The 26377-nt window shown below is 42.7% G+C and overlaps 1 protein-coding gene across 1 annotated transcript in view; it reads left to right on the top strand.

The window, feature by feature from the left end:
- Window positions 1–26377, top strand: part of SPTAN1 (spectrin alpha, non-erythrocytic 1) — a 228963-nt gene that overhangs the window by 137231 nt on the left and 65355 nt on the right. Inside the window, exons 38-43 of the mRNA XM_083723192.1 lie at window positions 5309–5517; window positions 12435–12555; window positions 14724–14845; window positions 18831–18963; window positions 20078–20176; window positions 22469–22628. Coding sequence (XP_083579318.1) covers window positions 5309–5517; window positions 12435–12555; window positions 14724–14845; window positions 18831–18963; window positions 20078–20176; window positions 22469–22628 — 844 coding nt within the window. The remainder of the gene's footprint in view (window positions 1–5308; window positions 5518–12434; window positions 12556–14723; window positions 14846–18830; window positions 18964–20077; window positions 20177–22468; window positions 22629–26377) is intronic.

Raw genomic sequence — 26377 nt, 5'->3', positions numbered from 1 at the left:
TTCAGAAATAGAAATCGCATTTTTAAATCAGAAACAGAATCTAAATCTTCATTTCAGAATCGGAATCGGAATCTTGATTTCCAAATCAGAAACGGAATCAAAATCTTGATTTCAAACTCAGAAACGAAATAAAAATCTTGATTTCAGAATCAATAAACTGAATCCAAATCCTAATTCAAAATCAGAAACGGAATCGAAATCTGGATTTGAGAATAAACATTAAATCCACAGATAAGTAATATAAAATAAAATCAATCCAAAATAAAAATAAAATAAAATGAACATTAAATCCAAACAAAAAATGAAATCTAAAATAAAAATAAAAGGAAATAAAAAGGAAATCCAAAATAAAAATAAAATAAAATTAATATAAAATAAAAATAAAATAAAATAAACATTAAATCCAAACTAAAAATGAAATCTACCATAAAAATAAAATGAAATAAAAATGAAATCCAAAATAAAAATAAAACAAAATTAATATAAAATATAAAAAATTAAAAAATTAAAAATAATATAAAAATAATATAAAATATAAAAATAATATAAAAATAATATAAAAAATAAAAATAATATAAAAATAATATTAATTCTAGTGTCTTCTTGTTTAACCCTTCGCTATCTCATTAGATCAAAATTAAATTAAAATCATTAACCCTGCGCTATCCCATTAGATTAAAAATTAAATTAAATGTTTTAATTTCAGAAATAGAAATCGCATTTTTAAATCAGAAACAGAATCGAAATCTTCATTTCAGAATCGGAATCAAAATCTTGATTTCAAACTCAGAAACGAAATCAAAATCTTGATTTCAAACTCAGAAACGGAATCAAAATCTTGATTTCAAACTCAGAAACGGAATCAAAATCTTGATTTCAAACTCAGAAACGGAATCAAAATCTTGATTTCAGAATCAGAAACGAAATCAAAATCTTGATTTCAAACTCAGAAACGGAATCAAAATCTTGATTTCAAACTCAGAAACGAAATCAAAATCTTGATTTCAGAATCAGAAACGAAATCAAAATCTTGATTTCAAACTCAGAAACGGAATCAAAATCTTGATTTCAGAATCAAGAAACTGAATCCAAATCCTAATTTTAAAAACAGAAGCAGAACCAAAATATAAATTTCAGAATCAGAAACGGAATCAAAATCCTAATTCAAAATCAGAAACGGAATGGAAATCTGGATTTGAGAAGAAACATTAAATCCACAGATAAGTAATATAAAATAAAATCAATCCAAAATAAAAATAAAATAAAATGAACATTAAATCCAAACAAAAAATGAAATCTAAAATAAAAATAAAAGGAAATAAAAAGGAAATCCAAAATAAAAATAAAATTAAATTAATATAAAATAAAAATAAAATAAAATAAACATTAAATCCAAACTAAAAATGAAATAAAAATAAAATGAAATAAAAATGAAATCCAAAATAAAAATAAAACAAAATTAATATAAAATATAAAAATAATATAAAAATAATATTAAAAATAAAATAAAAATAATATTAATTCTAGTGTCTTCTTGTTTAACCCTTCGCTATCTCATGAGATTAAAATTAAATTAAATTAATTAACCCTTCGCTACCTAATTAAATTATAATTTAATGAATGAATTAATTATTTTTTTATAAAATAAAATAAAAATAAAAATGAAATGAAATCTAGTGTCTTCTTGTTTAACCCTTCGCTATCTCATTAGATCAAAATTAAATTAAAATCATTAACCCTGCGCTATCCCATTAGATTAAAAATTAAATTAAATTTTTTAATTTCAGAAATAGAAATCGCATTTTTAAATCAGAAACAGAATCGAAATCTTCATTTCAGAATCGGAATCGGAATCTTGATTTCCAAATCAGAAACGGAATCAAAATCTTGATTTCAAACTCAGAAACGAAATCAAAATCTTGATTTCAAACTCAGAAACGGAATCAAAATCTTGATTTCAGAATCAAGAAACTGAATCCAAATCCTAATTTTAAAAACAGAAGCAGAACCAAAATATAAATTTCAGAATCAGAAACGGAATCAAAATCCTAATTCAAAATCAGAAACGGAATGGAAATCTGGATTTGAGAAGAAACATTAAATCCACAGATAAGTAATATAAAATAAAATCAATCCAAAATAAAAATAAAATAAAATGAACATTAAATCCAAAATAAAAATAAAATAAAATGAACATTGAATCCAAACAAAAAATGAAATCTAAAATAAAAATAACATGAAATAAAAAGGAAATCCAAAATAAAAATAAAATAAAATTAATATAAAATAAAAATAAAATAAAGTAAAATGAACATTAAATCCAAACTAAAAATGAAATCTACCATAAAAATAAAATGAAATAAAAATGAAATCTACCATAAAAATAAAATGAAATAAAAATGAAATCCAAAATAAAAATAAAATAAAATTAATATAAAATAAAATAAAATAAAATAAAATGAACATTAAATCCAAACTAAAAATGAAATCTACCATAAAAATAAAATGAAATAAAAATGAAATCCAAAATAAAAATAAAACAAAATTAATATAAAATAAAAAAATAAAATAAATAAAATTAATAGAAAATATAAAAATAATATAAAAATAAAATAAAAAATAAAATAAAATAAAAATAATATTAATTCTAGTGTCTTCTTGTTTAACCCTTCGCTATCTCATTAGATTTAAATTAAATTAAATTAATTAACCCTTTGCTACCTAATTAAATTATCATTTAATGAATGAATGAATTTTTTTATAAAATAAAATAAAAAGGAAATGAAATCTAGTGTCTTCTTGTTTAACCCTTCGCTATCTCATTAGATTAAAATTAAATTAAATTAATTAACCCTTCGCTACCTAATTAAATTATCATTTAATGAATTAATTAATTTTTTTATAAAATAAAATAAAAAGGAAATGAAATCTAGTGTCTTCTTGTTTAACCCTGCGCTATCCCATTAGATTAAAAATTAAATTAAATTCATTAATTTTTTTTAAAAAATGAAATGAAATCTAGGGTCTTCTTGTTTAACCCTTCCCTATCTCGTTAGATCAAAATTAAATTAAATTAGTTAACCCTGCGCTATCCCATTAGATTAAAAATTAAATTAAATTAATTTTTTCTAAAAAGGAAATGAAATCTAGTGTCTTCTTGTTTAACCCTTCGCTATCTCGTTAGATCAAAATTAAATTAAATTAGTTAACCCTGCGCTATCTCATTAGATCTAAATTAAATTAAATTAATTAACCCTGCGCTATCCCATTAGATTAAAAATTAAATTAAATTAATTAAATTTTTCTAAAAAGGAAATGAAATCTAGTGTCTTCTTGTTTAACCCTTCGCTCTCTCATTAGATCAAAATTAAATTAAATTCATTAACCCTGCGCTATCCCATTAGATTAAAAATTAAATTAAATTAATTAATTTTTTTAAAAAATGAAATGAAATCTAGTGTCTTCTTGTTTAACCCTTCGCTATCTCGTTAGAACAAAATTAAATTAAATTAGTTAACCCTGCGCTATCTCATTAGATCAAAATTAAATTAAATTAATTAACCCTGCGCTATCCCATTAGATTAAAAATTAAATTAAATTAATTAATTTTTTTAAAAAAATGAAATGAAATCTAGGGTCTTCTTGTTTAACCCTTCGCTCTCTCGTTAGATCAAAATTAAATTAAATTAATTAACCCTGCCCTATCCCATTAGATTAAAATTAAAATTAAATTTAATTAATTATTTTTTTAAAAAAAAATGAAATTAAATCTAGGGTCTTCTTGTTTAACCCTTCGCTCTCTCGTTAGATCAAAATTAAATTAAATTAGTTAACCCTGCGCTATCTCATTAGATCAAAATTAAATTAAATTCATTAACCCTGCGCTATCCCATTAGATTAAAAATTAAATTAAATTCATTAATTTTTTTTAAAAAGGAAATGAAATCTAGGGTCTTCTTGTTTAACCCTTCGCTCTCTCATTAGATCAAAATTAAATTAAATTCATTAACCCTGCGCTATCTCATTAGATTAAAAATTAAATTAATTTAATTAATTTTTTTTAAAAAATGAAATGAAATCTAGTGTCTTCTTGTTTAACCCTTCGCTATCTCATTAGATCAAAATTAAATTAAATTCGTTAACCCTGCGCTATCCCATTAGATTAAAAATTAAATTAAATTCATTAATTTTTTTTAAAAAGGAAATGAAATCTAGTGTCTTCTTGTTTAACCCTTCACTATCTCGTTAGATCAAAATTAAATTAAATTAGTTAACCCTGCGCTATCTCATTAGATCAAAATTAAATTAAATTCATTAACCCCGCGCTATCTCATTAGATTAAAATTAAAATTAAATTAAATTAATTAATTTATTTTAAAAAATGAAATGAAATCTAGTGTCTTCTTGTTTAACCCTTCGCTCTCTCATTAGATCAAAATTAAATTAAATTCATTAACCCCGCGCTATCCCATTAGATTAAAAATTAAATTAAATTAATTAATTTTTTTAAAAAATGAAATGAAATCTAGTGTCTTCTTGTTTAACCCTTCGCTATCTCGTTAGATCAAAATTAAATTAAATTAGTTAACCCTGCGCTATCTCATTAGATCAAAACTAAATTAAAATCGTTAACCCTGCGCTATCCCATTAGATTAAAAATTAAATTAAATTAATTATTTTTTTTAAAAAATGAAATGAAATCTAGTGTCTTCTTGTTTAACCCTTCGCTCTCTCATTAGATCAAAATTAAATTAAATTAATTAACCCTGCGCTATCTCATTAGATTAAAATTAACATTAAATTTAATTAATTATTTTTTTTTAAAAAATGAAATTAAATCTAGGGTCTTCTTGTTTAACCCTTCGCTCTCTCATTAGATCAAAATTAAATTTAATTAATTAACCCTGCGCTATCTCATTAGATCAAAATTAAATTAAATTAATTAACCCTGCGCTATCCCATTAGATTAAAAATTAAATTAAATTAATTAAATTTTTCTAAAAAGGAAATGAAATCTAGTGTCTTCTTGTTTAACCCTTCGCTCTCTCATTAGATCAAAATTAAATTAAATTAATTAACCCTGCGCTATCTCATTAGATTAAAATTAAAATTAAATTTAATTAATTATTTTTTTTTAAAAAATGAAATTAAATCTAGGGTCTTCTTGTTTAACCCTTCGCTCTCTCGTTAGATCAAAATTAAATTAAATTCGTTAACCCTGCGCTTTCTCATTAGATCTCAATTAAAATTAAATGAATGAATGAAGATTCAATTAATTTTAACCCTTCGCCTTCCCGCCCGTCCGCAGGATCGCCTGAAGGATCTCAACCTCCAAGCCGACAGCCTGATGACCAGCAGCGCCTTTGACACCTCCCAGGTCAAGGAGAAGCGGGAGACGGTCAACGGGAGATTCCAGCGGATCACCGCCATGGCGGCCGCCCGGCGGGCCAAGCTGAACGAATCCCACCGGCTCCACCAGTTCTTCCGGGATATGGACGACGAGGAATCCTGGATCAAGTAGGTCCCTTGGGGGGGGAGACGGGGGCGGATCGCCGGGATCCCAAAGCCTAACCTTAAAACTGAACCCAAAACCTGATCCTAAAGCCTGACCCTAAAACTAATCCTGGACGATGAGGAATCCTGGATCAAGTAGGTCCCTTGGGGGCAGATCACCAGGATCCCAAAGCCTAACCTTCAAACTGAACCCGAAACCTGATCCTAAAGCCTGACCCTAAAACTAATCCTGGACGGTGAGGAATCCTGGATCAAGTAGATCCCTTGGGAGGGAAGGCAGGGGCAGATCGCAGGATCCCAAAGCCTAACCTACAAACTGAACCCGAAACCTGATCCTAAAGCCTGACCCTAAAACTAATCCTGGACGACGAGGAATCCTGGATCAAGTAGGTCCCTTGGGGGGCGGGGGCGGATCGCCGGGATCCCAAAGCCTAACCTACAAACTGAACCCGAAACCGGATCCTAAAGCCTGACCCTAAAACTAATCCTGGACGACGAGGAATCCTGGATCAAGTAGGTCCCTTGGGGGGCGGGGGCGGATCGCCGGGATCCCAAAGCCAAACTACAAACTGAACCCGAAACCTGATCCTAAAGCCTGACCCTAAAACTAATCCTGGACGACGAGGAATCCTGGATCAAGTAGATCCCTTGGGAGGGAAGGCGGGGGCGGATCGCCGGGATCTCAAAGCCTAACCTACAAACTGAACCTGAAACCTGATCCTAAAGCCTGACCCTAAAACTAGTCCTGGACGATGAGGAATCCTGGATCAAGTAGGTCCCTTGGGGGGGGAAGGCGGGGGCGGATCGCCGGGATCCCAAAGCCTAACCTACAAACTGAACCCGAAACATGATCCCAAAGCCTAATCCTAAAACTAATTCTGGACGACGAGGAATCCTGGATCAAGTAGGTCCCTTGGGAGGGCGGGGGCGGATCGCCGGGATCCCAAAGCCAAACTACAAACTGAACCCGAAACCTGATCCTAAAGCCTAACCCTAAAACTAGTCCTGGATGACGAGGAATCCTGGATCAAGTAGGTCCCTTGGGGGGAAGACGGGGGCGGATCGCGGGATCCCAAAGCCTAACCTACAAACTGAACCCGAAACCTGATCCTAAAGCGTAACCCGAAAACTAATCCTGGACGACGAGGAATCCTGGATCAAGTAGGTCCCTTGGGGGGAAGGCGGGGGCAGATCGCCGGGATCTCAAAGCCTAACCTACAAACTGAACCTGAAACCTGATCCTAAAGCCTGACCCTAAAACTAGTCCTGGACGATGAGGAATCCTGGATCAAGTAGGTCCCTTGGGGGGGAAGGCGGGGGCGGATCGCCAAGATCCCAAAGCCTAACCTACAAACTGAACCCGAAACATGATCCCAAAGCCTAATCCTAAAACTAATTCTGGACGACGAGGAATCCTGGATCAAGTAGGTCCCTTGGGAGGGCGGGGGCGGATCGCCGGGATCCCAAAGCCAAACTACAAACTGAACCCGAAACCTGATCCTAAAGCCTAACCCTAAAACTAGTCCTGGATGACGAGGAATCCTGGATCAAGTAGGTCCCTTGGGGGGAAGACGGGGGCGGATCGCGGGATCCCAAAGCCTAACCTACAAACTGAACCCGAAACCTGATCCTAAAGCGTAACCCGAAAACTAATCCTGGACGACGAGGAATCCTGGATCAAGTAGGTCCCTTGGGGGGAAGGCGGGGGCAGATCGCCGGGATCCCAAAGCCTAACCTACAAACTGAACCCGAAACCTGATCCTAAAGCCTGACCCTAAAACTAATCCTGGACGACGAGAAATCTTGGATCAAGTAGATCCCTTGGGAGGGAATGCGGGGGCGGATCGCAGGATCCCAAACCCTAACCTACAAACTGAACCCGAAACCTGATCCTAAAGCCTGACCCTAAAACTAAACCTGGACGATGAGGAATCCTGGATCAAGTAGGTCCCTTGGGAGGGCGGGGGCGGATCGCAGGATCCCAAAGCCTAACCAATAAACTGAACCTGAAACCTGATCCTAAAGCCTGACCCGAAAACTAATCCTGGACGACGAGGAATCCTGGACCAAATAGGTCCCTTTGGGGGGGAAGACGGGGGCGGATTGCGGGATCCCAAAGCCTAACCTTCAAACTGAACCCGAAACCTGATCCTAAAGCCTGACCCTAAAACTAGTCCTGGACGACGAGGAATCCTGGATCAGGTAGGTCCCTTGGGGGGAAGGCAGGGGCGGATCGCAGGATCCCAAAGCCTAACCAACAAACTGAACCTGAAACCTGATCCTAAAGCCTGACCCTAAAACTAATCCTGGACGACGAGGAATCCTGGATCAAGTAGGTCCCTTGGGGGGGGGGAGACGGGGCGGATCGCCAGGATCCCAAAGCCTAACCTTAAAACTGAACCCAAAACCTGATCCTAAAGCCTGACCCTAAAACTAATCCTGGACGATGAGGAATCCTGGATCAAGTAGGTCCCTTGGGGGCAGATCACCAGGATCCCAAAGCCTAACCTTCAAACTGAACCCGAAACCTGATCCTAAAGCCTAACCCTAAAACTAATCCTGGACGAGGAATCCTGGATCAAGTAGGTCCCTTGGGGGGAAGGCGGGGGCGGATCGCGGGATCCCAAAGCCTAACCTACAAACTGAACCCGAAACCTGATCCTAAAGCCTGACCCTAAAACTAATCCTGGACGACAAGGAATCCTGGATCAAGTAGGTCCCTTGGGGGGAAGACGGGGGCGGATCGCCGGGATCCCAAAGCCTAACCTACAAACTGAACCCGAAACCTGATCCTAAAGCCTAACCCGAAAACTAATCCTGGACAACGAGGAATCCTGGATCAAGTAGATCCCTTGGGAGGGAAGGCGGGGCGGATCGCCGGGATCCCAAAGCTTAACCTACATACTGAACCCGAAACCTGATCCTAAAGCCTGACCCTAAAACTAATCCTGGACGAGGAATCCTGGATCAAGTAGGTCCCTTGGGGGGAAGACGGGGGCGGATCGCGGGATCCCAAAGCCTAACCTACAAACTGAACCCGAAACCTGATCCTAAAGCCTGACCCCAAAACTAATCCTGGACGACGAGGAATCCTGGATCAAGTAGATCTCTTGGGGGGAAGGCGGGGGCGGATCGCAGGATCCCAAAGCCTAACCTACAAACTGAACCCGAAACCTGATCCTAAAGCCTGACCCTAAAACTAATCCTGGACGACGAGGAATCCTGGATCAAGTAGGCCCCTTGGGAGGGAAGGCGGGGGCAGATTGCAGGATCCCAAAGCCTAACCTACAAACTGAACCCGAAACCTGATCCTAAAGCCTGACCCTAAAACTAATCCTGGACGACGAGGAATCCTGGATCAAGTAGGTCCCTTGGGGGGAAGACAGGGGCGGATCGCAGGATCCCAAAGCCTAACCTACAAACTGAACCCGAAACCTGATCCTAAAGCCTGACCCTAAAACTAATCCTGGACGAGGAGGAATCCTGGATCAAGTCGGTCCCTTGGGGGCAGATCACCGGGATCCCAAAGCCTAATCTACAAACTGAACCCGAAACCTGATCCTAAAGCCTGACCCTAAAACTAATCCTGGACAACGAGGAATCCTGGATCAAGTAGGTCCCTTGGGGGGAAGACAGGGCGGATCGCAGGATCCCAAAGCCTAACCTACAAACTGAACCCGAAACCTGATCCTAAAGCCTGACCCTAAAACTAATCCTGGACGAGGAGGAATCCTGGATCAAGTCGGTCCCTTGGGGGCAGATCACCGGGATCCCAAAGCCTAACCTACAAACGGAACCCGAAACCTGATCCTAAAGCCTGACCCTAAAACTAATCCTGGACGACGAGGAATCCTGGATCAAGTAGATCCCTTGGGAGGGAAGGCGGGGGCGGATCGCAGGATCCCAAAGCCTAACCTTAAAACTGAACCCGAATCCTGATCCTAAAGCCTGACCCTAAAACTAATCGTGGACGACGAGGAATACTGGATCAGGTAGATCCCTTGGGAGGGAAGGCGGGGGCAGATCGCAGGATCCCAAAGCCTAACCTACAAACTGAACCCGAAACCTGATCCTAAAGCCTGACCCTAAAACTAATCCTGGACGACGATGAATCCTGGATCAAGTAGGTTCCTTGGGGGCAGATCACCGGGATCCCAAAGCCTAACCTACAAACTGAACCCGAAACCTGATCCTAAAGCCTAACCCTAAAACTAGTCCTGGATGACGAGGAATCCTGGATCAAGTAGGTCCCTTGGGGGGAAGACGGGGGCGGATCGCGGGATCCCAAAGCCTAACCTACAAACTGAACCCGAAACCTGATCCTAAAGCCTGACCCTAAAACTAATCCTGGACGACAAGGAATCCTGGATCAAGTAGGTCCCTTGGGTGGAAGACGGGCGGATCGCAGGATCCCAGAGCCTAACCTACAAACTGAACCCGAAATCTGATCCTAATGCCTAACCCGAAAACTAATCCTGGATGACAAGGAATCCTGGATCAAGTAGATCCCTTGGGAGGGAAGGCGGGGGCAGATTGCAGGATCCCAAAGCCTAACCTACAAACTGAACCCGAAACCTGATCCTAAAGCCTGACCCTAAAACTAATCCTGGACGACGAGGAATCCTGGATCAAGTAGGTCCCTTGGGGGGCGGATCACCGGGATCCCAAAGCCTAACCTACAAACTGAACCCGAAACCTGATCCTAAAGCCTAACCCTAAAACTAATCCTGGACGACGAGGAATCCTGGATCAAGTAGGTCCTTTGGGAGGGCGGGGCGGATCGCAGGATCCCAAAGCCTAACCTACAAACTGAACCCGAAACCTGATCCTAAAGCCTGACCCTAAAACTAATCCTGGACGACGAGGAATCCTGGATCAAGTAGATCCCTTGGGAGGGAAGGCGGGGGCAGATCGCAGGATCCCAAAGCCTAACCTACAAACTTAACCCGAAACCTGATCCTAAAGCCTGACCCGAAAACTAATCCTGGACGACGAGGAATCCTGGATCAGGTAGGTCCCTTGGGGGGAAGGCGGGGGCGGATCGCAGGATCCCAAAGCCTAACCTACAAACTGAACCCGAAACCTGATCCTAAAGCCTGACCCTAAAACTAATCCTGGACGACAAGGAATCCTGATTCAAGTAGATCCCTTGGGGGGAAGGCGGGGGCAGATCGCCGGGATCCCAAAGCCTAACCTACAAACTGAACCCGAAACCTGATCCTAAAGCCTGACCCTAAAACTAATCCTGGACGACGAGGAATCCTGGATCAAGTAGATCCCTTGGGAGGGAAGGCGGGGCGGATCGCAGGATCCCAAAGCCTAACCTACAAACTGAACCCGAAACCTGATCCTAAAGCCTGACCCTAAAACTAATCCTGGACGACGAGAAATCCTGGATCAAGTAGATCCCTTGGGAGGGAAGGCGGGGGCAGATCGCAGGATCCCAAACCCTAACCTACAAACTGAACCCGAAACCTGATCCTAAAGCCTAACCCGAAAACTAATCCTGGACGACGAGGAATCCTGGATCAAGTAGGTCCCTTGGGGGGGAGACGGGGGCGGATCGCCGGGATCCCAAAGCCTAACCTACAAACTGAACCCGAAACCTGATCCTAAAGCCTAACCCGAAAACTAATCCTGGACGACAAGGAATCCTGGATCAAGTAGGTCCCTTGGGGGGCGGGGGCGGATCACCGGGATCCCAAAGCCTAACCTACAAACTGAACCCGAAACCTGATCCTAAAGCCTGACCCTAAAACTAATCCTGAAACATAATCCTATTTCAGACTATTATTATTATTACGATTACTATTATTACTATCACCATCATCTTCATTATTAATTATTATTAGCACTGGGCACCCCGATCTCTTTGTATAATAATTCCGTATTATTATTATTATTATTATTATTATTATTATTATTATTATTTATTACTGGGCATCCCGATCTTTTTGTATAATAATCATATAATAATTTCATTTAATATTATTATTATTATTGGCTCTGGGCATCCCGATCTTTTTGTATAATAATCATATAATAATTTCATTTATTATTATTATTATTATTATTATTATTATTATTATTATTATTATTATTTATTACTGGGCAGCCCGATCTTTTTGTATAATAATCGTATAATAATTTCATTTATTATTATTATTATTATTATTATTATTATTATTATTATTATTATTATTATTATTATTATTAATTACTGGGCATCCCGATCTTTTTGTATAATAATCATATAATAATTTCATTTAATATTATTATTATTATTGGCTCTGGGCATCCCGATCTTTTTGTATAATAATCATATAATAATTTCATTTATTATTATTATTATTATTATTATTATTATTATTATTATTATTATTATTATTATTAATTACTGGGCAGCCCGATCTTTTTGTATAATAATCATATAATAATTTCATTTATTATTATTATTATTATTATTATTATTATTATTATTATTATTATTATTGGCTCTGGGCATCCCGATCTTTTTGTATAATAATCATATAATAATTTCATTTATTATTATTATTATTATTATTGGCTCTGGGCATCCCGATCTTTTTTTATAATCATCGTACAATAATTTCATTTATTATTATTATTATTATTGGCTCTGGGCATCCCGATCTTTTGGTATAATCATCATCATATTATTATTATTATTATTATTATTATTATTATTATTATTATTATTATTATTATTATTATTATTATTATTATTTACTGGGCATTATTATTATTTACTGGGCATTATTATTATTATTATTATTATTATTATTAAGCACTGGGCATCCCAATCTTTTGGTCTAATTTCGTATAATTTCGTATCATTCTTATTAATCATATTATTAATATTAATATTAATATTAATATTTTTTCCCCGATCTTCCCAGGGAGAAGAAGCTACTTGTGAGCTCGGAGGATTACGGCCGGGATCTGACCGGCGTCCAAAACCTGCGGAAGAAACACAAGCGGCTGGAGGCCGAGTTGGCCGCCCACGAACCGGCCATCCAGGTGGGTCAAAGTGGATCCCGGTGATCCAGCGGATCCCATCGTGGGATTCCCAGACGGATCCGCTCCTCCCTCGGCGATTCCCGAATTCCCAGCGGCGATTCCCAGCCTTTGAGATCCGGTCCGGGGAACGGGAGGGATCCGCTAGATCCCATATCCCTTCTGGGTGGGTTCGAGTCCTCGGGTTGGATCGGGGATCTCCCCGGGGGAATGGGGGATCGACTAGATCGGCGGGCGGCAGGCGGGACGGTTAGTGATGACGTCTGAAATAGGCACTTAATAATAATGATTATCGTTGTTAATAATAATTGAATAATGACATAAGGGAATAATTCTTCAATTACGATTCAATAATTGAAAAATAATGGAAAAATAATGGAAAAAGTGAATAATTATTCACTGAAATAGGCAGTTGACAATAACTATTAGTGAATAAGTTCGTAATAATTGAATGAGTGAATAATTATTCACTTACTCAATAGTAATTCAATAATAATAATAATGATAATAATGATAATAATAATAATAATAATAATAGCTTTATTATTCAATAATTATTATTGAATAAGTGAAGAATTATTCAATAATCATGATTCAGTAATTTATTAATAAGTGAAGAATTCAATTGTTCACTTATTGTTCGCTTATTCAATTATTGAATAATTCTTCCTTTATCGAGTAATAATTCAAAATTTCACTCATAATTCTTCCATGATTATCAAACCATAACAAGGATCGAATCGTCATTATTCCATAATCGGATAATCAAAGAATAATTAAATAATTCTGCAAGACGTATGAATCAATAACGACAATAATAACAATAATAATAATAAATGTTTGCGTGATTTTCCCCCCATTATTATTCGACAATAATAATTCAACCGTTCTAATTGAATAATTGAATAATAATTACATATTTCAGCAATAAGTATGAATCAATAACCATCATAATAAATAATAATAAATGTAATAATAACAATAATAATAATAAATGTTTGCGTGATTTTTCCCCATTATTATTCGACAATAATAATTCAACCGTTCTAATTGAATAACTGAATAGTAATTAAATATTTCAGCAATAAGTATGAATCAATAACCATCATAATAAATAATAATAAATGTAATAATAACAATAATAATAATAAATGTTTGCGTGATTTTTCCCCATTATTATTCGACAATAATAATTCAACCGTTCTAATTGAATAATAATTAAATATTTCAGCAATATCTATGAATCAATAACGACAATAATAATAATAATAAATGTTTGTGTGATTTTTTCCCATTATTATTCGACAATAATAATTCAACCGTTCTAATTGAATAATAATTAAATATTTCAGCAATATCTATGAATCAATAACGACAAGAATAACAATAATAATAATAAATGTTTGCGTGATTTTCCCCCCATTATTATTCGACAATAATAATTCAACCGTTCTAATTGAATAATAATTAAATATTTCAGCAATATCTATGAATCAATAACGACAATAATAACAACAATAATAAATGTTTGCGTGATTTTTCCCCATTATTATTCGACAATAATAATTCAACCGTTCTAATTGAATAATAATTAAATATTTCAGCAATATCTATGAATCAATAACGACAATAATAACAACAATAATAAATGTTTGTGTGATTTTTTCCCATTATTATTCGACAATAATAATTCAACCGTTCTAATTGAATAATAATTAAATATTTCAGCAATATCTATGAATCAATAACGACAAGAATAACAATAATAATAATAAATGTTTGCGTGATTTTCCCCCCATTATTATTCGACAATAATAATTCAACCGTTCTAATTGAATAATAATTAAATATTTCAGCAATATCTATGAATCAATAACGACAATAATAACAACAATAATAAATGTTTGCGTGATTTTTCCCCATTATTATTCGACAATAATAATTCAACCGTTCTAATTGAATAATAATTAAATATTTCAGCAATATCTATGAATCAATAACAACAAGAATAACAATAATAATAAATGTTTGCGTGGTTTTTTCCATTATTATTCAACAATAATAATTCAGCAATTACAATTGAATAATTGAATAATAATAGAATAATTAAGCAATTAATAATAATAATAATAATAATAATAATAATAATAATAATAATAATAATTTTCCAGGGCGTTCTGGACACCGGGAAGAAACTTTCGGACGACAACACAATCGGCAAAGAGGAGATCCAGCAGAGACTGGCTCACTTTGTGGATCACTGGCAGGAGCTCAAGAGGCTGGCCGCCGCCCGGTAAGCAAGGGATCCCGTTTCCTGGCGGGGATCTGAAGAGACACCCCGTAGAAGGGATCTCGAGGGAGGATCAGAGGAGATAGGATTGTAGAAGGGATCTCATAGGAGGAGCTAGGATCGTAGAAGGGATCTCATAGGAGGAGCTAGGATTGTAGAAAGGATCTCATAGGAGGAGCTGGGATCGTAGAAGGGATCTTGGTGGAGGATAGGAGGATTGTAGAAGGGATCTCATAGGAGGAGCTGGGATCGTAGAAGGGATCTTGGTGGAGGATCGGAGGATTGTAGAAGGGATCTCATAGGAGGAGCTAGGATCGTAGAAAGGATCTCATAGGAGGAGCTGGGATCGTAGAAGGGATCTTGGTGGAGGATCGGAGGATTGTAGAAGGGATCTCATAGGAGGAGCTAGGATCGTAGAAAGGATCTCATAGGAGGAGCTAGGATTGTAGAACTGATCTTGATGGAGGATCGGAGGAGATAGCATTGTAGAAGGGATCTCATAGGAGGAGCTAGGATCGTAAAGGGATCTTGGTGGAGGATAGGAGGATTGTAGAAGGGATCTCATAGGAGGAACTAGGATCGTAGAAGGGATCTTGGTGGAGGATAGGAGGATTGTATAAGGGATCTCATAGGAGGAGCTAGGATCGTAGAAGGGATCTTGATGGAGGATAGGAGGATTGTAGAAGGGATCTCATAGGAGGAGCTGGGATCGTAGAAGGGATCTTGGTGGAGGATAGGAGGATTGTATAAGGGATCTCATAGGAGGAGCTAGGATCGTAGAGGGGATCTTGATGGAGGATCGGAGGAGATAGGGTTGTAGAAGGGATCTCACAGGAGGAGCTAGGATCGTAGAAGGGATCTTGATGGAGGATAGGAGGATTGTAGAAGGGATCTCAGAGGAGGAGCTAGGATCGTAGAAGGGATATTGTTGGAGGATTGGAGGAGCTAAGATTGTAGCAGGGATCTCATAGGAGGAGATAGGATCCTAGAAGGGATCTCGATGGAGGATCGGAGGATTATAGAAGGGATCTTGATGGAGAAGGATAGAAGGGGATTGGATCGTAGAAGGGATCTCGGAGGATAGGAGGATTGTAGAAGAGATCTTGACGGAGAAGAATAGGAGGAGATAGGATCCTAGAAGGGATTTTGACCGGACGATAGAAGGGGATGGGATTGTAAAAGGGATCTCGACGGAGGATAGGATTGCAGAAGGGATCTCATAGGAGGAGCTGGAATTGTAGAAGGGATCTTGACAGATGGTAGGATTGCAGAAGGGATCTCATAGGAAGAGAACAGATCGTAGAAGGGATGTTGACAGAGAAGGGTAGAAGGGAATAGGATTGTAGAAGGGATCTTGGCAGAGGATAGGATCGTGGAAGGGATCTTGATGGAGGATAGGAGGATTGTAGAAGGGATCTCAACAGAGAAGGATTGGGGATTGGCTTGTAGAAGGGATCTTGAGGGAGGATAGGAGGAGATAGGATCCTAGAAGGGATCTCAACGGAGGATAGGATTGTAGAAGGGATCTCATAGGAGGAGATAGGATCGTAGAAGGGATCTAAAGGGAGGAGATAGGATAGTAGAAGGGATCTTGACAAAGGATAGGATTGTAGAAGAGATCTTGACGGAGAAGGATAGAAGGGGATAGGATCGTAGGAGGGATCTCATAGGAGGCGATAGGATGGTATAAGGGATCTCAACAGAAGGATAGAAGTAGGATCCTGGATCTCAACGGAGGATGGGATTGTAGAAGGGATCTCATAGGAGGAGATAGGATTGAGGATAAAAGGGATCTCGATGGAGGATAGGTGATAGGATCATAGAAGGGATCTCCAGTGATGATAGGCTTGTAGCAGGGATCTCATAGGAGGAGGTAGGATTGTAGAAGGGATCTTCGTGGAGGATAGGATTGTAGAAGGGATCTCATAGGAGAAGATGGGATCGTAGAAGGGATCTGGACAGAGGATAGAAGCAGCTAGCATCGTAGAAGGGATCTCGACAGGATAGAATGAGGATCGTAGAAGAGATCTCGAAAGGATAGAATGAGGATCGAAGAAGGGATCTCGAGGGAGGATAGGATCGTAGAAGGGATCTCGACGGAGGATAGGAGGAGATTGGATCATAGAAGGGATCTCGAGGGAGGATAGAATTGTAGAAGGGATCTCATAGGAGGAGCTAGGATCGTAGAAGGGATCTTGATGGAGGATCGGAGGAGATAGGATTGTAGAAGGGATCTCATAGGAGGAGCTAGGATCGTAGAAGGGATCTCGATGGAGGATAGGAATCGTAGAAGGGATCTCATAGGAGCTAGGATCGTAGAAGGGATCTCGAAGGAGGATGGGGAAGATAGGATCCTAGAAGGGATCTTGACGGATGATAGGCTTGTAGAAGGGATCTCATAGGAGGAGATAGGATTGAGGATAGAAGGGATCTGGATGGAGGATAGGAGATAGGATCATAGAAGGGATCTCGAGGGAGGATAGGATTGTAGCAGGGATCTCATAGGAGGAGATAGGATTGAGGATAGAAGGGATCTCGATGGAGGATAGGAGATAGGATCATAGAAGGGATCTCGAGGGAGGATAGGATTGTAGCAGGGATCTCATAGGAGGAGATAGCATCATAGAAGGGATCTCGAGGGAGGATAGGAGGATTATAGAAGGGATCTTGACGGAGAAGGATAGAAGGGGATTGGATCGTAGAAGGAATCATGACGGAGGATAGAAGGTGATCGGATCGTAGAAGGGATCTCGGAGGATAGGAGGATTGTAGAAGAGATCTTGACGGAGAAGGATAGAAGGAGATAGGATCCTAGAAGGGATTTTGACAGAGGATAGAAGGGGATGGGATTGTAGAAGGGATCTCGACGGAGGATAGGATTGCAGAAGGGATCTCATAGGAGCTGGAATTGTAGAAGGGATCTTGACAGATGGTAGGATTGCAGAAGGGATCTCATAGGAGGAGATCAGATTGTGGAAGGGATCTTGACGGAGAAGGATAGAAGGAGATAGGATTGCAGAAGGGATATTGACAGTGAAGGGTAGAAGGGGATAGGATCGCAAAAGGGATCTTGACAGAGGATAGGATCGTAGAAGGGATCTTGACGGAGAGGGCTAGAAGGGGACAGGATCGTAGAAGGGATCTTGATGGAGGATAGGAGTAGAAGGGATCTCATAGGAGGAGATAGGATCGTAGAAGGGATATTGACAGAGGATAGGATTGTAGAAGGGATCTACTAGGAGAATATAGGATCGTAGAAGGGATCTTGACAGAGAAGGATAGAATCAGATAGGATCACAGAAGGGATCTTGACGAAGAGGGTAGGATCATAGAAGGGATCTTGACGGAGGATAGAAGCAGATAGGACCTTATAAGAGATATTGACGTAGGAAAGCAGGTGATAGGATCATAGAAGGGATCTTGACGGAGGGTAGAAGGAGATAATAGATGGGATCTCGATGGAGGAAAGAAGGTGATCGGATCGTAGAAGGGATCTAAATGGAGGATAGGAGGATCATAGAAGGGATCTGGGCAGATGATAGGAGGATTGTAGAAGGGATCTACTAGGATAAGGGTAGAAGGAGATAGGATCGTCGAAGGGATCTCAATGAAGGATAGGATTTTGGAAGGGATCTACTAGGAGAATATAGGATCATAGAAGGGATCTCGACAGATGATAGGAGGATTGTAGAAGGGATCTTGACGCAGAAGGAGATAGGATCATACAAGAGATCTCAACAGAGGCAAGCAGGGAATAGGATCCGAATAGATCTCGACAGAGAAGGATAGGATCGCAGAAGGGATCTCAACGGAGGATAGCAGGCTAGGATCGCAGAAGGGATCTCAATGGAGGACAGGAGGATCGCAGAAGGGATCTGGACAGAGAAGAATAGAAGGGAGGGGATGGAATCCACGAAAGGATCTCGGCCTCCAAGGCTAGAAGCTCGGATCCGGATTTGAAGCGGATCCCGTTTTCGATCTCCCTCAGGGGCCAGCGGCTGGAGGAATCCCTGGAGTACCAGCAGTTCGTGGCCAATGTGGAGGAAGAGGAAGCCTGGATCAACGAGAAGATGACCTTAGTGGCCAGTGAGGATTACGGCGACACCCTGGCCGCCATCCAGGTGAGCGGATCCCGCGACAGACGGGGTTGGGGAGATCCCGATGGCCCACGGACCGTGGATTCTATGGGAAGTGGGCTCGGTGGCTCCTGTGACTGGTGGGATCGGGTGGATCTCGAGGACCGGTGGACCGGTGGATCCTGTAGCCGGTGGGATCGGTGGATCCCGATGGCTGATAGGCTCGGGTGGATCCTATGACCGGTAGGATTGGGTGGACCCTGATGACCGATGGATCATGGATCCTATGACGGGTGGGATGGGAGGGTCCTGATGACCGGTGGACCGGTGGATCCTGTAGCCGGTGGGATCGGTGGATCCCGATGGCTGATAGGCTCGGGTGGATCCTATGACCGGTGGGATTGGGTGGACCCTGATGACCGACGGATTGGTGGATCCTATGACCGGTGGGATCGGGGTGGATCCTGAGGACTGGCAGGTCACAGGATCCTATGACCAGTGGGATTGGGTGGATCCTGAGGACCAACATACCGGTGGATCCTATGACCGGTGGGATTGGGTGGACCCTAATGGCCGACGGATCGGTGGATCCTATGACAGGTGGGATACGGTGGATCTTGAGGAATGGTGGATCATGGATCCTATGACTGGTGGGACGGGAGGGTCCTGATGACTAGTGGATCGGCGGATCCTGTGGCCGGTGGGATCGGGGTTAGGGGTCAAGGGTTGGGTTAGGAGTAGGCTCAGGGTTATGGGTCAATGACTAGTGGATCGGCGGATCCTGTGGCCGGTGGGATCGGGGTGGATCCTGAGAACTGGCGGGTCGCAGGATCCTATGACCAGTGGGATTGGGTGGATCCTGAGGACCGACATACCGGTGGATCCTATGACAGGTGGGATCGGGTGGATCCCGGCGACCCCTGAGCCCACCCGGATTGAGGGAGGGGTCAGGGACGATCTGGGGGGAGCTATTAGCCTGACCCCACCCATATTATTATTATTATTATTACTACTACTACTATTAATATTATTATTATTATTATTATTATTATTTGGGCGGAGTTATTAGCCTGACCCCCCCAGATGATGATGATGATTACTATTATTATTATTATTATTATTATTATTATTATTATTATTATTATTATTATTATTTCAGGGCCTGCTGAAGAAGCACGAAGCTTTTGAGACGGACTTCGCTGTCCACAAGGAGCGGGTCAACGACGTCTGCGCCAACGGGCAGGAACTGATCCAGAAGGTGAGCTTCCTTCCTTCCTTCCTTCCTTCCTCTCTCCTTCCTTCCTTCCTTCCTTCCTTCCTTCCTTCCTTCCTTCCTTCCCTCCCTCCTCCCTCCTCCCTCCTTCCTTCCTTCCTTCCTCTCTCCCTCCCTCCTCCCTCCTTCCTTCCTTCCCTCCTTCCTTCCTCTCTCCTCCCTCCTTCCTTCCTTCCTTCCTTCCTTCCTTCCTTCCCTCTTCCCTTCTTCCTTCCTTCCTCTCTCCCCCCCCTCTCTCTCTCTCTCCTTCCTTCCTTCCTCCCTCCCTCCCTCCCTCCCTTCCTTCCCTCCTTCCTTCCCCCTTCCTTCCTTCCTTCCCTCTATCCTTCCTTCCTTCCTTCCCTCCCTCCTCCCTCCCTCCTTCCTTCCTTCCTTCCCTCCCTCCTTCCTTCCTTCCCTCCCTCCTTCCTTCCTTCCTTCCTTCCTTCCTTCCTTCCCTCCCTCCTCCCTCCTCCCTCACTCCTTCCTTCCTTCCTTCCTTCCCTCCCTCCTCCCTCCTTCCTTCCTTCCTTCCTCTCTCCCTCTCTCTCTCCTTCCTTCCTTCCCTACCTCCTCCCTCCTTCCTTCCTTCCTTCCTTCCTTCCTCTCTCCCTCCCTCCTCCCTCCTTCCTTCCTTCCCTCCTTCCTTCCTCTCTCCTCCCTCCTTCCTTCCTTCCTTCCTTCCTTCCCTCTTCCCTTCTTCCTTCCTTCCTCTCTCCCCCCCTCTCTCTCTCTCCTTCCTTCCTTCCTCCCTCCCTTCCTTCCCTCCTTCCTTCCTTCCCTCCTCTCTCCTCCCTCCCTCCTTCCCTCCTTCCTTCCTTCCCCCTTCCTTCCTTCCTTCCTTCCTTCCTTCCTTCCTTCCTTCCCTCCCTCCCTCCTCCCTCCCTCCTTCCTTCCTTCCTTCCTTCCCTCCCTCCTTCCTTCCTTCCCTCCCTCCTTCCTTCCTTCCTTCCTTCCTTCCCTCCCTCCTCCCTCCTCCCTCACTCCTTCCTTCCTTCCTTCCTTCCCTCCCTCCTCCCTCCTTCCTTCCTTCCTTCCTCTCTCCCTCTCTCTCTCCTTCCTTCCTTCCCTCCCTCCTCCCTCCTTCCTTCCTTCCTCTCTTCCTCTCTCTCTCCTTCCTTCCTTCCCTCCCTCCCTCCCTCCTCCCTCCTTCTTTCTTCCTTCCCTTCTCTCTCTCTCTCTCTCCTTCCTTCCTTCTTTCCTTCTTTCTTTCCCTCTCCTTCCTTTCTCCCTCCCTCCCTCCTTCCTTTCCTTCCTTCCTTAATTTTTAATTTCCCCCCTCCTCCCTGAACAACTACCCCGAGGACCATTTATTATTAATTTATTTATTATTAATTAATTAATTTTTACTTTTTTTCTCTCCTCCCAGAACAACCACCCCGAGGACCATTTATTCTTACTTATTAATTAATTTATTATTAAATATTAATTAATTTATTAGTAATTAATTAATTAATTAATTCCCCCCCTCTCCTTCCTCCCAGAACAACCACCCCGAGGACCATTTATTCTTACTTATCAATTAATTTATTATTAATTATTAATTCATTCATTAGTAAATTAATTAATTGATTAATTAATTATTTTCTCCCCCCCTCCTCCTTCCTCCCAGAACAACCACCCCGAGGACCATTTATTCTTCCTTATTAATTAATTAATTATTAATTGATTGATTGATTAATTAATTTCTCTCCTCCCAGAACAACCACCCCGAGGACCATTTATTCTTACTTATTCATTAATTGAGTATTACTTATTCATTTATTAGTAATTACTTAATTGATTGATTGATTAATTATTTACTCTCCCCCCTCCTCCTTCCTCCCAGAACAACCACCCCGAGGACCATTTATTCTTCCTTATTAATTAATTAATTATTAATTGATTGATTGATTGATTGATTAATTTCTCTCCTCCCAGAACAACCACCCCGAGGACCATTTATTCTTACTTATTCATTAATTGAGTATTACTTATTCATTTATTAGTAATTACTTAATTGATTGATTGATTAATTATTTTCTCTCCCCCCTCCTCCTTCCTCCCAGAACAACCACCCCGAGGACCATTTATTCTTACTTATTCATTAATTGATTATTACTTATTCATTTATTAGTAATTAATTAATTGATTGATTGATTATTTTCTCTCCCCCCTCCTCCTTCCTCCCAGAACAACCACCCCGAGGACCATTTATTCTTACTTATTCATTAATTGATTATTACTTATTCATTTATTAGTAATTAATTAATTGATTGATTGATTAATTATTTTCTCTCCCCTCCCCTCTCCTCCCAGAACAACCACCACGAGGAGAACATCACCGCCAAGATGGCGGCCCTGCGCGCCAAAGTGGGCGACCTGGAGAGGGCGGCCTCCCAGCGCAAGGCCAAACTGGACGAAAACTCCGCCTTCCTCCAGTTCAACTGGAAAGCCGACGTGGTGGAGTCCTGGATCGGTAGGGGGCGGGTCCCCAACCCCGGGTTGCGGGTTAGGGGTCAGGGGTGGGGTTGGGTCAGGGTTAGGGGTCAGTGCTAGCGGGTTAGGGTTAGGAATAGGGTCAGGGTTAGGGGTCAGTGGTGGGGTTGGGTTAGGATTAGGGGTCAGTAACAGGGTTGGGTTAGGGTTAGGGGTCAGTGCTAGCGGGTTAGGGTTAGGAATAGGGTCAGGGTTAGGGGTCAGGGTTAGGGGTCAGGGTTAGGGTTGGGTTAGGGGTCAGTGCCAGGGTTGGGTTAGGGTTAGGGGTCAGTGCTAGCGGGTTAGGGTTAGGAATAGGGTCAGGGTTAGGGGTCAGTGGTGGGGTTGAGTTAGGGTTAGGGGTCAGTGCTAGCGGGTTAGGGTTAGGAATAGGGTCAGGGTTAGGGGTCAGTGGTGGGGTTGAGTTAGGGTTAGGGGTCAGTGCTAGCGGGTTAGGGTTAGGAATAGGGTCAGGGTTAGGGGTCAGTGGTAGGGTTGGGTTAGAGTTAGGGGTCAGTGTTAGGATTGGGTCAGGGTTAGGGTTGGGTTAGGGGTCAGTGGTGGGGTTGGGTTAGGGTTAGAGGTCAGGGTTGGGGGTCAGTGGTAGGGTTGGGTTAGGGGTCAGTGGTGGGGTTGGGTTAGGGTTAGGGGTCAGTGCCAGGGTTGGGTTAGGGGTCAGTGCTAGCGGGTTAGGGTTAGGAATAGGGTCAGGGTTAGGGGTCAGGGTTAGGGGTCAGGGTTAGGGTTGGGTTAGGGGTCAGTGCCAGGGTTGGGTTAGGGTTAGGGGTCAGTGCTAGCGGGTTAGGGTTAGGAATAGGGTCAGGGTTAGAGGTCAGGGTTAGGGTTGGGTTAGGGGTCAGTGGTGGGGTTGGGTTAGGGTTAGGGGTCAGTGGTAGGGTTGGGTTAGGGGTCAGGGGTGGGGTTGGGTCAGGGTTAGGGGTCAGTGGTAGGGTTGGGTTAGGGGTCAGTGGTGGGGTTGGGTTAGGGGTCAGTGTTAGGGTTGGGTTAGGGTTAGGGGTCAGGGTTAGGGTTGGGTTAGGGTTAGGGGTCAGGGTTAGGGGTCAGTGGTGGGGTTGGGTCAGGGTTAGGGGTCAGTGCTAGCGGGTTAGGGTTAGGAATAGGGTCAGGGTTAGGGGTCAGTGGTGGGGTTGGGTTAGAGTTAGGGGTCAGTGTTAGGGTTGGGTCAGGGTTAGGGTTGGGTTAGGGGTCAGTGGTGGGGTTGGGTTAGGGTTAGAGGTCAGGGTTGGGGGTCAGTGGTAGGGTTGGGTTAGGGGTCAGTGCCAGGGTTGGGTTAGGGTTAGGGGTCAGTGATAGGGTTGGGTTAGGGTCAGGGGTCAGCGTTAGGGGTCAGGGTTAGGGTTGGGTTAGGGGTCAGTGCTAGCGGGTTAGGGTTAGGAATGGGGCCAGGGTTAGGGGTCAGGGTTAGGGTTGGGTTATGGGTCAGTGCCAGGGTTGGGTTAGGTTTAGGGGTCAGTGCTAGTGGGTTAGGGTTAGGAATAGGGTCAGGGTTAGGGGTCAGTGGTAGGGTTGGGTTAGAGTTAGGGGTCAGTGTTAGGGTTGTGTCAGGGTTAGGGTTGGGTTAGGGGTCAGTGGTGGGGTTGGGTTAGGGTTAGAGGTCAGGGTTGGGGGTCAGTGGTAGGGTTGGGTTAGGGGTCAGTGCCAGGGTTGGGTTAGGGTTAGGGGTCAGTGCCAGGGTTGGGTTAGGGTTAGGGGTCAGTGTTAGGGGTCAGTGGTAGGGTTGGGTTAGGGTTAGGGGTCAGGGTTAGGGTTGGGTTAGGGGTCAGTGGTGGGGTTGGGTTAGGGTTAGAGGTCAGGGTTGGGGGTCAGTGGTATGGTTGGGTTAGGGGTCAGTGGTGGGGTTGGGTTAGGGTTAGGGGTCAGTGTTAGGGTTGGGTTAGGGTTAGGGGTCAGGGTTAGGGTTGGGTTAGGGGTCAGTGGTGGGGTTGGGTTAGGGGTCAGTGGTGGGGTTGGGTTAGGGTTAGAGGTCAGGGTTGGGGGTCAGTGTTAGGGTTAGGGGTCAGTGCTAGCGGGTTAGGGTTAGGAATAGGGTCAGGGTTAGAGGTCAGGGTTAGGGTTGGGTTAGGGGTCAGTGGTGGGGTTGGGTTAGGGTTAGGGGTCAGTGGTAGGGTTGGGTTAGGGGTCAGGGGTGGGGTTGGGTCAGGGTTAGGGGTCAGTGGTAGGGTTGGGTTAGGGGTCAGTGGTGGGGTTGGGTTAGGGGTCAGTGTTAGGGTAGGGTTAGGGGTCAGTGTTAGGGTTGGGTTAGGGTTAGGGGTCAGGGTTAGGGTTGGGTTAGGGTTAGGGGTCAGGGTTAGGGGTCAGTGGTGGGGTTGGGTCAGGGTTAGGGGTCAGTGCTAGCGGGTTAGGGTTAGGAATAGGGTCAGGGTTAGGGGTCAGTGGTGGGGTTGGGTTAGAGTTAGGAGTCAGTGTTAGGGTTGGGTCAGGGTTAGGGTTGGGTTAGGGGTCAGTGGTGGGGTTGGGTTAGGGTTAGAGGTCAGGGTTGGGGGTCAGTGGTAGGGTTGGGTTAGGGGTCAGTGCCAGGGTTGGGTTAGGGTTAGGGGTCAGTGTTAGGGGTCAGTGGTAGGGTTGGGTTAGGGTTAGGGGTCAGGGTTAGGGTTGGGTTAGGGGTCAGTGGTGGGGTTGGGTTAGGGTTAGAGGTCAGGGTTGGGGGTCAGTGGTATGGTTGGGTTAGGGGTCAGTGGTGGGGTTGGGTTAGGGTTAGGGGTCAGTGTTAGGGTTGGGTTAGGGTTAGGGGTCAGGGTTAGGGTTGGGTTAGGGGTCAGTGGTGGGGTTGGGTTAGGGGTCAGTGGTGGGGTTGGGTTAGGGTTAGAGGTCAGGGTTGGGGGTCAGTGTTAGGGTTAGGGGTCAGTGCTAGCGGGTTAGGGTTAGGAATAGGGTCAGGGTTAGGGGTCAGTGGTAGGGTTGGGTTAGGGGTCAGTGGTGGGGTTGGGTTAGGGTTAGAGGTCAGGGTTGGGGGTCAGTGGTAGGGTTGGGTTAGGGGTCAGTGCCAGGGTTGGGTTAGGGTTAGGGGTCAGTGCCAGGGTTGGGTTAGGGTTAGGGGTCAGTGTTAGGGGTCAGTGGTAGGGTTGGGTTAGGGTTAGGGGTCAGGGTTAGGGTTGGGTTAGGGGTCAGTGGTGGGGTTGGGTTAGGGTTAGAGGTCAGGGTTGGGGGTCAGTGGTATGGTTGGGTTAGGGGTCAGTGGTGGGGTTGGGTTAGGGTTAGGGGTCAGTGTTAGGGTTGGGTTAGGGTTAGGGGTCAGGGTTAGGGTTGGGTTAGGGGTCAGTGGTGGGGTTGGGTTAGGGTTAGAGGTCAGGGTTGGGGGTCAGTGTTAGGGTTGGGTTAGGGTTAGGGGTCAGTGCTAGCGGGTTAGGGTTAGGAATAGGGTCAGGGTTAGGGGTCAGTGGTAGGGTTGGGTTAGGGGTCAGTGGTGGGGTTGGGTTAGGGTTAGGGGTCAGGGTTAGGGGTCAGTGGTGGGGTTGGGTTAGGGTTAGAGGTCAGGGTTGGGGGTCAGTGGTATGGTTGGGTTAGGGGTCAGTGGTGGGGTTGGGTTAGGGTTAGGGGTCAGTGTTAGGGTTGGGTTAGGGTTAGGGGTCAGGGTTAGGGTTGGGTTAGGGGTCAGTGGTGGGGTTGGGTTAGGGGTCAGTGGTGGGGTTGGGTTAGGGTTAGAGGTCAGGGTTGGGGGTCAGTGTTAGGGTTAGGGGTCAGTGCTAGCGGGTTAGGGTTAGGAATAGGGTCAGGGTTAGGGGTCAGTGG

The sequence above is a fragment of the Podarcis gaigeae genome, assembly GCF_964106915.1.
Source record: "Podarcis gaigeae genome assembly, chromosome: Z".
NCBI lineage: Eukaryota > Metazoa > Chordata > Lepidosauria > Squamata > Lacertidae > Podarcis > Podarcis gaigeae.
The sequence above is the reverse complement of the archived record's forward strand: the minus strand, read 5'-3'. Positions and strand labels throughout refer to the sequence as shown.